This window comes from Sinohyriopsis cumingii, chromosome 3 (genome assembly GCF_028554795.1).
Source record: "Sinohyriopsis cumingii isolate HCF-2022 chromosome 3, ASM2855479v2, whole genome shotgun sequence".
Taxonomy (NCBI): Eukaryota; Metazoa; Mollusca; class Bivalvia; order Unionida; family Unionidae; genus Sinohyriopsis; species Sinohyriopsis cumingii.
The window spans coordinates 6,049,469-6,065,935 of NC_142963.1; the positions used below are offsets into that span (position 1 = coordinate 6,049,469).

Here is a 16,467-nt window from a genome sequence, read left to right on the forward strand (position 1 = left end):
TTTCAAGCTGGACACTGTTGCAGCCATATTAAACCCGAGACCAGCATAGCTGCCAACCTTCCTGACTTGCAATTAGTGCAAATATGGATACAAATTTGTGAATTTGGACAGGAGTTAGTGAAAAATACCATGACAGTAACTCCATCAACTCTGATGCCAAACTAAAACAGTACATATATGCAGAAATATATCTACATTTCTGTTTATTATGGTATTCATAAATGTCACATGTTCTTGTGGTTATTTATGAAGACATGATACCATGGCAATCTTTAACTTCCTCAATTGCTTGATCATAAATTTGTTTTCAAAACAGTTCAATTGCTGAAACATTTTCTGCACCTAAGGAGGCCCTAAAGTCTGTCTTTTTTTCCCCCCACTAGAGACATTACTCTTTCACTTCACTGTTGCCATGAGGAATGCACAGGAGCTGCAGCATGAATTTAGATAAAAGGGCATACTTCTGGCTTCCACCTGATGCAAGAATCTCCCCAAATTTCACCCACTGTTGGTCTGCTCTTTCCAATGGACGTCACTGAGGAATCCGCTCTTTCCACTGTTGTTAAAATGGAAGTCACTGAGGAATCTGACATTGCTTTAACTAGTGCAGCACTTTTGGTTCTTCCACAGGAAAATTTGGAAGTGATCTTTGAGTCCGGGAACATTTGTCGGAACAATGTTTAGCATGGTCTCCAGCTGATAAAGGTAGATTGTTTTCAACAAGAAAACTCACAAATAATGCTTCAGCGTTGGTAGCTTGCAGGTCTTCCATCGATGGCTTAAAATATTCCAGAGCTGAAATCTGCGAATTCTTAATTTTCCCAACCTCTATGTGTTTTTTGCAACCAATGAGCTACCTCACATCGTCTCTGCCACCATGCCCAATACTAAAATTTGTGGAACACTGTGTGCAAAAAGCATGACGTATATCAATGTTTGATGGCTGATTGCATGGCCAATTTTGGTATAATCCAAATTAAACTTCACTTTTTGAACAATACATTTCTTTTTCCTTGGTGGTGAAGCCATTTTCAAGATATTAGATGTGATGCCATATGGTAATTCAAATCAGTGTTGGTGACGCATGCGTGGAGCAAACTTCCGGTTAGGCCCCAGTTGCTCTCAAAATCATTTGTAAAACTACTCTTATACATATTGATTAAAATAGGCTAAAATGCTTGCTACCCGGCCAACTGTACCAATCGGCTGTAGTTCTACTAATATTGTGATCAGCAGTACCAGACCGTTCTGGCAACTGCCAATATCACGACTAGCGCTTAACGGGAAATTGGTTATTTTATTAAAGATTTATAATAATTGAGAATTGGAGAATTCGTGAACTTTCTGCTTGCGGCATGAATTTGTGCATTGCTGAAAAAGTCGTGAAATTTATGTCAAAATCATAAGGGTTGGCAGCTATGGACCAGCACCCTTTTCATTTGGGACAAAGTAGACATCTTTAGGAGTCTTTGGTAAAAAAAACCATGTTAAGATGACTTTCTGTTCAGAAGGAATTTTGATAAAAAGACTTTTTATACAGCTGCTATGGTGGCCATATTACATCTAAGATTGGTAGCATTTCCATTTAGGACCAAATCAGAAGAAGTCTTTCAGTGAAAACCCAATGCTGACATGGTCATCCATTCAAAAGGAGCAATGACAACAATATATTATAGATGCCAGCCGTGTGGTGGCCATATTGGATGTTAGATTGGTACCAAACAGGATATCATAAGAAGTCTTTTGATGAACACCCAACATCAATATAATTTTCAAGAGAAGCTGCAATAAGAAGATTTTCAAGATGGCTGCCATGGTAGAAGTCAGCACCATTTGTATTTAGGACCAACTAGATATCTTAAGAAATCTTTTAGTGAAAACACCATGTTCAAAAGAAATAGTGATACCAAGATTTTGAAGATAGCTGCCATATTTTATATCAGACTGACTTCATTTTTATATAGTCTCAACATGATATCACAAGATAAAAGTCAGTAAAATCACCATGCTAAGATGAGTAAGAATAACTCAGTCTGCCTCATTAGCCCTATCCCTAGGCACTGGTGAAACCCATTATTTCCAGCTGATGCCTAGACAGCTGTATGCTTTTGTATGTGCAGGTACCTGGGTTTGTACAATACCTATCCACTACTCCCCTTTAGTGAGCCAATCTAAATTACATGTCCTCTGTAAAATTGAGCCAATCTAAATTTACATGTCCTCTGTAAAATTGAGCCAATCTGAATTTACATGTCCTCTGTATAAGCAAGCTACTATATTCTAAATTTCTATATACTCTGTAAAAGTGAGCTACTCTCTATCTCTTTATATATATATATATATATATATATATATACACATATATACATACATACACATGCTTCATAAGTCAATCTAAAAATGTATATACTCTGCACAAGTGAGCTACTCTAATCTAAATTTGTATATATATTTATACATACATACATACAGAAGTGAGCCAATCTAAATACAGTAGTCCCCCTCTTGAACGGCCCCCCCCTGACCAGCGGCCACCCGTTCCTTACGGCCAGAATCCGTTGGCACCGACGAGTTTGTGTTCAAAAGTACCCCTCGTGAAAGGCCACCCGCCTAACGCGACCAGCGGCCAGCATATTAGTGCAAAATCATAAAATTTACCCCTCACAAGCGGCCGCATTTTATTTGAATATGTATCCAGAACCAGTATTGTATTCATAACGTGTGTTAAGTAATCCGATTTCTGTTTCCCGATGTCAGGTTTTCGTTACTGAAAGAAGTGTTGAGTAAAGTACATTTACCACTAAGGTTAATATTATATCATTTACGCCTCATGAGAAGCCAAATTTATTCCATAAAAACCGAGAAAGACTCAAATTTTAATCCATACAAAAGGGTACGTACATGTAATCCAATTAGCCTTATTGCTGTGTTATCATAAGATGTCCGGTTTAGTCACTCTGATAATTGTTAAGAATACAGTAGTAACAGCTGAGAAGTGGCAGTATCGATGTACAATACCAAAGTCAGCAGGAAAATGGTTTAATAGCCTTTATGGCTTCCCTTAGTAAGATGCTGAGCTTGTTCACTTTGGTAGTCAGTGGCTATTACTACTGACAATATTGTCAAAATTATGGATCCTAGCGGCCGTGAGGTCAGATCTGCGTGATGTTAATGGTACATATCGAAGCCGTTTGGGCTTCTCACCTAGTTTCAAGAAATGTATAAAAACAATAGGGTACCAGACTGCGACTAATGAATCACGTGACAAGATCACTTCCTTTAAAAACACACGGCAATTTGTTTAGATGCATACAAAATTGTTTTATCAGTACTGAAGTTGGCAACATGAATAACTTACTGCAAAAAGATCAACATGTCATGGAGGAAAATACAAATTCTCAGTTTAGAGGAGAACGTGAAAGTAATTCAACTGACGGGGGGGGGGGGGGGGGGAGGGGGGGGGAGGAGGAGGGTGTTGTCCAGGATCCTTGCAGAAAACTAACGTCGGGAAGACTCAGATAAATAATATCGTGAAAGATAATGAAACAATTCTGCAGAAGTGGAAAGGTGAAATGGACGGAGAAAGGAAGATTGTTTGAGCCAGGAGACGTTTGTATCCTGATTTGAAAGACAAGAAAAAGCAAATATATTTCAAGTGAGACACAATATCAAGTGTTCTGTCATTAGCGACGCATCAGCTGATGTTAATAATGAAGTTGTCGAAGATTGGAACAAAAGACTAAATGATATATGCAGGGGATATGACAGCAAGGATATTTTTAATGTGATGAGACTGGTTTGTTTTTTAGACTATTACCAACAAAGTGACGTGATGTGAACTGTAACATAATTATAAAGACTGTTTTAAAACTGTATCATTGGTTATTCATGCATTCTTTTGCAAATGATGACAAAGTTTGTTTTACATTTATTTCATATCATGCATGTGATTTTTTAATTAAAATATTAAATATTTAAAATTAAATGTACTTGTGACTTTTTTCATGTGTTTACTATTCGCATTTGTCATCCCCCTCTTGAAAGGCCACCCGCATTATAAGGCCACTTCCCTGCTGCATTAGGGGTGGCCTTATAAGAGGGGGACTACTGTATGTATATACTCTGTAGAAGACAGCCAATCTATATATGTATGTACTCTGTAGAAGACAGCAATCTAAATTGTATACACTCTGTAGAAGACAGCCAATTTAAACATATAAATACTCTGTAGAAGACAGCCAATCTAAAATGTATATACTCTGTAGAAGACAGCCAATCTAAAATGTATATACTCTGTAGAAGACAGCCAATCTAAACATGTATATACTCTGTAGAAGACAGCCAATTTAAACATGTATATACTCTGTAGAAGACAGCCAATCTAAAATGTATATACTCTGTAGATGACAGCCAATCTAAACATGTATATACTCTGTAGAAGACAGCCAATCTAAACATGTATATACTCTGTAGAAGACAGCCAATCTAAACATATATATATACTCTGTAGAAGACAGCCAATCTAAACATGTATATACTCTGTAGAAGACAGCCAACCTAAACATGTATATACTCTGTAGAAGACAGCCAATCTAAAATGTATATACTCTGTAGAAGACAGCCAATCTAAACATGACATGTATATACTCACTGTGTTCTTTTGGCTGCTCCTGTTAATTCCTTTGTTTCCAAGAAACCAGAATACAGTCCATTTACACCGCCAAAAGCTGCACCTGGAAAGAAAGACTGAATAAAATTAGACTTAGTTAAAACAAAACTCAGCCTAAATTTGCATAGTACTGTACTAAACTATTTACTTGACCTCAGATCTCAGACAATTTCTTATTACAGTGCTTTGGAAAAGGAACCATAAATGGGAGTCAGGTTAATGAAATGTTTGGACACTTGCTGTCAAATCACCAGTAATGAAAAATAAAAAGTTGCATTAACACTGGCCAAACACTGCTGGTCAGTCCTGAATTAAATGACACACTAATCATTATTTTCTCCCTGAACAGACATGATTTTGGTATTCCCCAAAAAAACTGAAAATTTGAAAGGAAAGTTTGGGGGACAACCTCCAACGGGGTCTCAAGGGGCAGTGCCCTCAAACAGGGGATCCAATGGTGCAACTTATGATCATAATATATAACAAAATAATCATTTGAAAAACATAACTATCTTACTAAAAATTTTCAACTTGACTTGAATAATTTCACAGTGTTTATTGTCACATGAATTTATTCTCCAATACTATTGGTGCTTAAGTTATTTCATGTACATGCCAGTGTTCACATCGTAATTAAGTCAATAATTTGGCAATTTTTGCTGCCAACATATTACACTTCTCTCTTTTCATGGGGCCCCGAGTGGCAGAGTGGTCTAAAGTGCTCTCCATTTCGGATCACTGCCATTTCACCTCTGTCTGCGTGGGTTCAAGTCTAGGATTCGGCCAATGTGGGTATGTGAGAAAGCTTGCCAGTAGCTTCTCGTGGGTCGGTGGTTCTTCCCGGGGTTTTCCCAGGTTCTTCCACCACCATTAATACTGGCTGTCATGCATAGCCTATTGTGTGCTGAAAAATGGCGATAAACCCCACAACAACAACAACTCTCTTTTCATAACAAATCTGTAAAATTAACACCCATGTACATTACCTATTTACAAATAATCCCATATATCCACTTGTCTTTTTGTCCACTGGACATAACCTGTTTATATGCCAGTCGAGCTCTTTTTGCAGCTTTGTCAAAGATTTCTTTAGCCTTCCTTTTTGTCACAACTGATTTTGTTGGCTCAATGAGCAAATGTTTCTTTTCCTTCTCAATGACAGCCTTTTTCCTTTCAAGTTCCAGCTTGTATTGGCAACATGCAGTGTGCTTATTCTGACAGAGGGCTACATTTGTTCTCTCATGCAAAAAATCTTTCTTCTGAGCATGAGCTTCTTTTGTAGGAGCTGTTCAGACTCTTCCAACCAAGACTTCCGTAATTTATATCTTTATTGCAGTGGTCACAAAAATGCCAGTCCTCGAGCATTCAATTTTCTTATAAACTGACCAACTAAATTTCCGTCAACCTTTTGCTCCAGCCATTGCCATTTCCATATGTTTAATTAAACCTTTATCAAAACTTCTTGTGTCATGGTCTTTCAACAACTCAGGACAACATTTTTTGCAAGCACGCTTCTTGATTCCATTGCCATCAGTTTCCTTTACACGAAGAATCATTGGATGAATTTAAACTTTTGAGGAATCAGAATACTCTATACGAGATTCGTGGGCTAACTAATATATGGAACGAATATGTTACAAGGGTCGTTGCGGAATGGGACTGAAGAGACCGTTTTAAAAAACCAGGAAAAAACAGATTGGAGATATTAAAAAAACAGACTATATCAAGAAAAATCAGATTTAAGTTGGGAGAAAAGCGGAATTCCGCTTTAAAACAGAAAAATCATGTCTGAAGAATAAGAAAGAAGGAGTTAATTCCCTTATCCTGGAGATGGCCCTGTTTCCTGTCTTCTGATGTACATAACACAACCCCAGTTTGCTTGAGATATGGGTTAGGGTTAAGACATTTCATGTATGGATGTAGTTTCAAGAAAAAATGTTTACTCCAGCAAATTCAACTTAAGTTCAGTACACAAAGCTGCAGAATAAACCATGTATTTTGTTTTGGCATTCCATGACCAGTTAACCTTTATCAACAGATGGGGTTCCCATGTCAAAGACTGGCATGAATGTCTTGTAAAATCTGGGTTAGTGTTGATGGGAGTCAATGTTGTGAAAAGAAAAGCCTGTTGATGATTGGGTTTTGAAGTGATCTGATCATATTGTAGAACCTATTCTCAAAATGGTTGACCTTTTTTTAATCTAAAGATCCTGACGGATGTGGGAATTAGGTAAGAAGTCACTGATGGTGCAGCAGGAGACAAGATGCTGTAATTCTTTTTCAGTCAATTTATGGAAAGCTGTGTCATTTTTCTATATAATCATATAATGGATCTTAACTCTATACATACTGGAGTCAATTATGATTTGTGGATCTTAACTGTATACATCCTGGAGTCAATTATGATTTGTGGATCTTAACTCTATACAAACTGGAGTCAGTTATGATTCATGGATTTTAACTCTATACATATTGATGTCAGTTATGATTAGTGGATCTTAACTCTATACATAATGAAGTCAATTATGATTAGTGGATCTTAACTCTATACACTGGAGTCAATTATTATTAATGGATCTTAACTCTGTACATAATGAAGTCAGTTATGATTAGTGGATCTTAACTCGATACACTGGAGTCAATTATGATTAATGGATATTAACTCTGTACATACTGAAGTCAATTATGATTTGTGGATCTTAACTCTATACACTGGAGTCAATTATGATTAATGGATCTTAACTCTATACATACTGATGTCAATTATGATTAGTGGATCTTAACTCTATACATACAGATGTCAATTATGATTTGTGGATCTTAACTCTATACAAACTGATGTCAATTATGATTTGTGGATCTTAACTCTATACAAACTGATGTCAATCATGATTAGGGGATTTTAACTCTATACATCCTGGAGTCATTTGATTAGTGGATCTTAACTCTATACATACTGATGTCAATTATGATTTGTGGATCTTAACTCAATACATTGGAGTCAATTATGATTAATGGACCTTAACTCTATATATAATGAAGTCAATTATGATTTGTTGATCTTAATTCTATACACTGGAGTCAATTATGATTTGTAGATCTTAACTCTATACATACTGAAGTCAGTTATGATTAGTGGATCTTAACTCTATACATCCTGGAGTCAGTTATGAATAGTGGATCTTAACTCTATACATCCTGGAGTCAGTTATGAGTAGTGGATCTTAACTCTATACATACTGATGTCAATTATGATTTGTGGATCTTAACTCTATACAAACTGATGTCAATTATGATTTGTGGATCTTAACTTTATACAAACTGATGTCAATAATGATTAGTGGATCTTAACTCTATACATCCTGGAGTCATTTATGATTAGTGGATCTTAACTCTATACACACTGATGTCAATTATGATTTGTGGATCTTAACTCTATACAAACTGATGTCAATTATGATTTGTGGATCTAAACTCTATACATACTGATGTCGATTATGATTAATGGATCTTAACTCTATACATACTGATGTCAATTATGATTAATGGATTTTAACTCTATACATACTGATGTCAGTTATGATTTGTGGATCTTAACTCTATACAAACTGATGTCAATTATGATTAGTGGATCTTAATTCTATACACTGGAGTCAATTATGATTAATTGATCTTAACTCTATACATACTGAAGTCAGTTATGGTTAGTGGATCTTAACTGTATACATCCTGGAGTCAGTTATGAATAGTGGATCTTAACTCTATACGTCCTGGAGTCACTTATGATTTGTGGATCTTAACTCTATACATATGGATGTCAATTATGATTTGTGGATCTTAACTCTATACAAACTGATGTCAATTATGATTTGTGGATATTAACTCTATACAAACTGATGTCAATTATGACTAGTGGATTTTAACTCTATACATCCTGGAGTCATTTGATTAGTGGATCTTAACTCTATACATACTGATGTCAATTATGATTTGTGGATCTCAACTCTATACAAACTGATGTCAATTATGATTTGTGGATCTTATTTAACTCTATACAAACTGATGTCAATTATGATTTGTGGATCTTAACTTTTTACACTGGAGTCAATTATGATTTGTGGATCTTAACTCTATACATAATGAAGTCAGTTATGATTAGTGGATCTTAACTCAATACACTGGAGTAAATTATGATTAATGGATCTCAACTCTGTACATCCTGGAGTCAGTTATGATTTGTGGATCTTAACTCTATACACTGGAGTCAATTATTATTAATGGATCTTAACTCAATACACTGGAGTCAATTATGATTAATGGATCTTAACTCTATACATAAGGAAGTCAATTATGATTTGTAGATCTTAACTCTATACACTGGAGTCAATTATGATTAATGGATCTTAACTCTACACATACTGAAGTCAGTTATGATTAGTGGATCTAACTCTATACATCCTGGAGTCAGTTATGAATAGTGGATCTTAACTCTATACAAACTGATGTCAATTATGATTTGTGGATCTTAACTCTATACAAACTGATGTCAATCATGATTTGTGGATCTAAACTCTATACACTGGAGTCAATTATGATTAATTGATCTTAACTCTATACATACTGAAGTCAGTTATGATTAGTGGATCTTAACTGTATACATCCTGCAGTAAGTTATGAATAGTGGATCTAACTCTATACATCCTGGAGTCAGTTATGAATAGTGGATCTTAGCTCTATACAAACTTATGTCAATTATGATTTGTGGATCTTAACTCTATACAAACTGATGTCAATTATGATTTGTGGATCTAAACTCTATACACTGGAGTCAATTATGATTAATTGATCTTAACTCTATACATACTGAAGTCAGTTATGATTAGTGGATCTTAACTGTATACATCCTGCAGTAAGTTATGAATAGTGGATCTTAACTCTATACATCCTGGAGTCAGTTATGATTTGTGGATCTTAACTCTATACATCCTGGAGTCCGTTATGATTTGTGGATCTTAACTCTATACATATGGATGTCAATTATGGTTTGTGGATCTTAACTCTATACAAACTGATGTCAATTATGATTAGTGGATTTTAACTCTATACAAACTGATGTCAATTATGATTAGTGGATTTTAACTCTATACATACGGATGTCAATTATGGTTTGTGGATCTTAACTCTATACAAACTGATGTCAATTATGATTTGTGGATCTTAACTCTATACAAACTGATGTCAATTATGATTAGTGGATTTTAACTCTATACATCCTGGAGTCATTTGATTAGTGGATCTTAGCTCTATACATACTGATGTCAATTATGATTTGTGGATCTTATTTAACTCTATACAAACTGATGTCAATTATGATTAGTGGATCTTAACTCTATACATCCTGGAGTCAGTTATGTATAGTGGATCTTAACTCTATACAAACTGAAGTCAGTTATGAGTAGTGGATCTTAACTCTATATAAAATGATGTCAATTATGATTAGTGGATCTTAACTCTATACATACTGGAGTCAGTTATGTATAGTGGATCTTAACTCTATACAAACTGAAGTGAGCTATAAGTAGTGGATCTTAACTCTATACATACTGATGTCAATTATGATTAATGGATCTTAACTCTATACATACTGATGTCAATTATGATTAGTGGATCTTAACTCTATACATACTTGAGTCAGTTATGTATAGTGGATCTTAACTCTATACAAACTGAAGTCAGTTATGATTAGTGAATCTTAACTCTATACATACTGAAGTCAGTTATGTATAGTGGATCTTAACTCTATACATACTGAAGTCAATTATGAATTGTGGATTTTAACTCTATACATACTTGAGTCAGTTATGTTTAGTGGATCTTAACTCTATACAAACTTGTGTCAGTTATGATTAGTGGCTCTTAACTCTATATATCCTGGAGTCAGTTACAATTAAGGTTCAAGGTAAATAAATCTCAATTCCTGGACCTTGACTTCCTTCAACATCTTTTGCCTAAATGATATCAATAAACATTAGTTTTCTTCACAAATTATCTTGATCTTTTTTTCTCATCACCTTAGCTGCCATTTCCACCCCTCCTTTTAGTGCTGATAAGATCTGTTTGATATATGTTAACAGAAAGTGCAGAACGATGACATATACATGTGAAAGCGGTTAGGTACCATTTTGAACTTGCGATGAACGGAACAATAAGAATGGTAACAAGTTCAGCCAATTAGATGCAGGATAGCCTCATTAATATTCATGAAGCTTGCTCATCATTGAACTCGGCGTGAAATTTTCATGACATATGCCCATATTTCAAGTATAATCTTTACTCAAGCTCAATTGTCAATAAGACAGGGTGAGCAAATAAAATGAGCTGAGACAACGACAAAAGGAATGATGATGACTTTTAAATCAGACATGCAGAAAGAGTCGATTAATGCCACTATGATCTTACCCGCAAACACACATCCACCAATCTGCGAAAAAGCAAGTTCAAACCTCCCCCTCTGACGACTGGCACCCTCTGGAAAGATGAAATCTGAACCCGTGTCCTGTAATTAAAGGAAAGAAAGACCCATTAAATCTTAATCCAGATGCTGTTAATTTTACGTGAATCATTCTGTAAAAATCTGACTTCTAACCAATTATGATTACTTATCACAGTTAATATTGCTCAAAATGATTCAGTCTCTTGAAACATTACATACTGGAACCATTTCTGCCTCTATTTGTGCAAACTTTCATAATTTTGAAACAAAGTCTCGAGATCTGTAAAGGTGCATTTTTAAGTCCAAGTCCATGTGGAAGTAAAACTAGTGTAATCAATGATTAGATAGCTTTCCTCTACGAAGCTTTTGATTGTCCCCTGTAGCTACTGGAAACACGCCTTGCCATGCAGAAACTAAACCGAGACTGAAATTATCTTCACAACAAAATGTTGGTCACTGTTGATAATTACAACATCAACAAAAAAACACTGCCATTTTTCCTTTCCATTTCAAATTTCATATTTCAAAAGCTTTTAATTGGCATTATATTGTTCTTACATACTGTTAACCCACTTACCTAGCTACCTACATATACACCTATTTACATATCTACCTACCTACCCACACACCTATCTACTTACCTACTATGATAAGGGATATAAGAAAAAGGAAGAAAAAACAATTTTAAAAAATCTTTTTGTAATGTCATATACACATTACATGATTTGTAGATACTTTTGTCAATCTTTCAGTGAGAAAGAATAACACCCCTCTGTATAGATAAAAACTTAATATAATTATCTGTAAGTAACATTAAGTACAATAATAGATAAATGTACAGTTGCTGAATTTTGATACATTAACATAGATATACACATTTATGATTTCACATTAGATACACCTGTGCTGCGTATCGATACAACTCATGATACGCAGCCTGCAATCTAATACATACGGATACATATATGAACTTGATAGTCTTTCCATCTTTGGAAGGTAGGTGGTGCCCTTTAATGTATGCTGACATTCTGTTACTATTTCCAGTATGCAGACTACAGATAAACATATAGTTATCATATATTTATATATAATTCTCATTGATGAGATGATAAAAATTCTTTCCAACAGACTACCTGTTGGATGCAGTGAGTTTTATCTGATGTTTAGGCCATTTAATGGTGGCTCCATTTAACTCCCTTTGTTTTGTACAACATGAATGATTTGAAAACGTATTATTATCAATTTCATGTCTCAGGTACATGTGAAAGATATTACAATATTATCTTCAAGACAGAAAAAATAATGCAATTTCCTTGTGCAAAGAAAATATCATCTAGAACAAATCCGGGCATGGGAATAAGGTTGAATAACCAACAAAATCTATCACAGACTGCCGTAGCCATGGGTACTTGTATTTGTTAGTGAACAAGGAAAACTTCGGCAACACCCTGTCCTATTCTACAATTTTATTTTAACTTACACAAGGTGATAAACCTGAGCAGTATGAAATCTGACCCATTGCTCATTCTATGCTAATTTCATTTATTTCATCAGCACCTTAATTCACCGGTTAAATATCTCTGCATAAAAAAGAGAAATTCCATATTTGCTTCCCATGTACAACTTAAGGAGAGATGATGATTGGCTTTTATCTTAAGGGAGACCTCCCCCTTTATCAAAGAAAAAAGGATGGGAGGAAGAACTGGTCATAAGCCAATATTTACCTAAACTTCAATATCTGTCTCTCTCTTTCTTCTGGTTCAACTTTCTTATAGCTCTACTAAAATCAACATCTATTACAGATGTCACCTCTATTTGTATAAGCATTAATCTCTTAATTCTGAGCATACCCTGCTCCCTTTCTTTGTGTCATTATTCTTCTGTGCTTCTTTCTGAAGGGTCATATACATAGCTAGCTTTGTCACTGTTATGTAAGGCGAGATGGCAGTGATCCGTGGCAGAGAGCACTTTAGACCACTCGGCCACTCAGGGCCCCCCGAACAAAATTGTAATGAACCATACTGGGAATCAGACATTTGGGGTTTTCTAGGTAGCCTGTATTTTAAACATGCATTTATAAAACTTTTTCCTCAGGAATGGTTCAAACTACACCATAATTGTTATTCCTGTGCATGTTGTACCTGAAGAACCTAGATGTGGAACAGTTGCTACCCTAAAAACAGATTTCTTGATAAGGGTTACAAAAAAATGTGTATACTTCATTGAGCACATTTTCATGTGGGACTTTCAACGAATTTGAGATAATTCTCACATTTCACTGTTCTCCAAGCGTGCGAATTTGTACATGATTTGCGCAATGGTACACACTGAGAGCATCTCCACTTAAGTACTTGACATATCTAATCTTTACTGTGAAGCCTCTCTGTTGCTCTGACAACATTTCCTGTTTGTCACGCAGAGAATAAGCTATACTGATTTCTGATGGGTGGTTATTTTTTTTAACCTGGAGCAGAACAAGCAATAACCACAAATGAGAATTCAATGTAACATATTTCAACATGCAACACACTGGTAGCATAGCTTTCAATCGACCAAAGCAGTCAAGATACTATTCAAAGTAGAAACTTCGCATGAAAGTGGTTACTAAATGATGAGTAAAGTACTTCATTAAACATGTGGAACACGTTTGGAATGAACAGAATACGCTGAACAGACTTCTGGTTAAGATAATTAGCATGGAGTGGGGGGGGGGAGTAGGTTATTATCCATGTTACTTTGTGTTAACATGTACATGGTGAGTGGGTATTCTGAAATAATCTTGTTCATTTTTACTAATAAACACGAGTGCCTGTGACTGCAAATGCTGTTTCAGATAGATTATAATTTTACAGAATAACAAGGCAACTAATAATTATTCATCTCTGCTGAAGACTAAAATAACATGCATACCATATCGCTTTGTATCGATTATCCACATCTTGTATCAATATGTGTATCGTTTCAACAAAAGTATCGATGAATCATTTCACCCCTAGATGCATGTATTATGACTGGTAAATCCCTCAAATTATTCACAGTACACAGTTAAACTGTTGCAGATAACCTATAACACTATTCAGTAGACATCCATTGACACAAACAGTATACAGTATTCAGTAGACATCCATTGACACAAACAGTATACAGTATTCAGTAGATAACCATTAACACAAACAGTTTACAACATTCAGTAGAAAGCCATTAACACAAAACAGCTTACAACAGAATGAATGAACATAAGTATTCACACTTCCAACTGCAAAGTTTAGTTTGCATAACCTGGAATAATCCATACGGTCATAAACACAAACAGCTTACAACAGAATGAATAAACATACGTATTCACACTTCCAACTGCAAAGTTTAGTTTGCATAACCTGGAATAATCCATACGGTCATAAACACAAACAGCTTACAACAGAATGAACATACGTATTCACACTTCCAACTGCAAAGTTTAGTTTGCATAACCTGGAATAATCCATACGGTCATAAACACAAACAGCTTACAACAGAATGAATAAACATACGTATTCACACTTCCAACTGCAAAGTTTAGTTTGCATAACCTGGAATAATCCATACGGTCATAAACACAAACAGCTTACAACAGAATGAACATACGTATTCACACTTCCAACTGCAAAGTTTAGGTTGCATAACCTGGAATAATCCATACGGTCATAAACACAAACAGCTTACAACAGAATGAACATACGTATTCACACTTCCAACTGCAAAGTTTAGGTTGCATAACCTGGAATAATCCATACGGTCATAAACACAAACAGCTTACAACAGAATGAATAAACATACGTATTCACACTTCCAACTGCAAAGTTTAGGTTGCATAACCTGGAATAATCCATACGGTCATAAACACAAACAGCTTACAACAGAATGAATGAACATACGTATTCACACTTCCAACTGCAAAGTTTAGGTTGCATAACCTGGAATAATCCATACGGTCATAAACACAAACAGCTTACAACAGAATGAATAAACATACGTATTCACACTTCCAACTGCAAAGTTTAGGTTGCATAACCTGGAATAATCCATACAGTCATAAACACAAACAGCTTACAACAGAATGAATAAACATACGTATTCACACTTCCAACTGCAAAGTTTAGGTTGCATAACCTGGAATAATCCATACGGTCATAAACACAAACAGCTTACAACAGAATGAATGAACATACGTATTCACACTTCCAACTGCAAAGTTTAGGTTGCATAACCTGGAATAATCCATACGGTCATAAACACAAACAGCTTACAACAGAATGAATAAACATACGTATTCACACTTCCAACTGCAAAGTTTAGGTTGCATAACCTGGAATAATCCATACGGTCATAAACACAAACATATAACCCTTATTAGTTAAGCAGAAAATGTTAAGTCACAATTACTTTTTGATATGGGTGTGGTACTAAGAGAGATGAAAACAATCATCTGGTGTAATCATTCAAACATGAACAATAAATCCAGTTCCAGTGACCTGCCTTCAAGACAAGGATGTAGTACTATTCAAGTCACATCTCCACATCAAGTTTCATGAATTTAGGCAAAACTGGTCATATAAAGGGTGAAAAAAAACCTAATGGTCATCAGTTAAATGCAAAAATTTAACTACGGTAGTCAATATTTTAGTAAACATCTACCAGGTGTCCGTCAATCCTATGATTGTCTACCCTGATACCTGGTCAAAGTGAAACTATATATTATGTGTAAATCTGAACTCTTTTGTTGCAGGTTGACGATGGCACATATGGCATGTAAAAGAGTAATTTTCTGCGGGCTAAAAAAAGATGCATCGCTTGGTTTGCTGTTGCCCTTGATACTAGTGTTGTCCACAATATTATTTCACATAGACTGTATTGAACACTATTTTCATCATGTCACTAAATATACACTCACACTTCAGATGTTTAACCAATTTTTAATTTTAATTTTAATAAGTAATTAATTTTAAATAGCAGCACTATCCTCTCCTGCCCTTCATATCAGGCTTAGTGAAAACTTCTTGGCAAGTCAGTGTTATGTTGGGTGCCTCAAACTTTATGCCCTGATGTCACCAGATATAATCATCGATCTGAACTTGTAAACATGTTTTTCGACATGAAAAACTAAATCAGCAGCCGATTGCTCATTTTATTACCTGGATTATTATCAATGGGCTGGTACCAGAGTACCCAGATACCTGCTGACAGGTGTAAATGTAACCTATGCATTCCAAATCTAAAATATATCCGACAATGACCTGCTTTTGCTGTAAGGGTGTGCCACTACTTG

The 16,467-nt window shown here is 35.3% G+C and overlaps 1 protein-coding gene across 1 annotated transcript in view; it reads right to left on the reverse strand.

Moving 5' to 3' along the window:
* LOC149802418 (mitochondrial import inner membrane translocase subunit Tim23-like) overlaps window positions 1-16,467 on the reverse strand; it is a 43,506-nt gene that overhangs the window by 20,660 nt on the left and 6,379 nt on the right. Inside the window, exons 3-4 of the mRNA XM_089951625.1 lie at window positions 11,129-11,225; window positions 4,652-4,733 (exon numbers count right to left, since the gene is read on the reverse strand). Of these exons, the coding sequence (XP_089807751.1) occupies window positions 4,652-4,733; window positions 11,129-11,225 (179 nt within the window). The remainder of the gene's footprint in view (window positions 1-4,651; window positions 4,734-11,128; window positions 11,226-16,467) is intronic.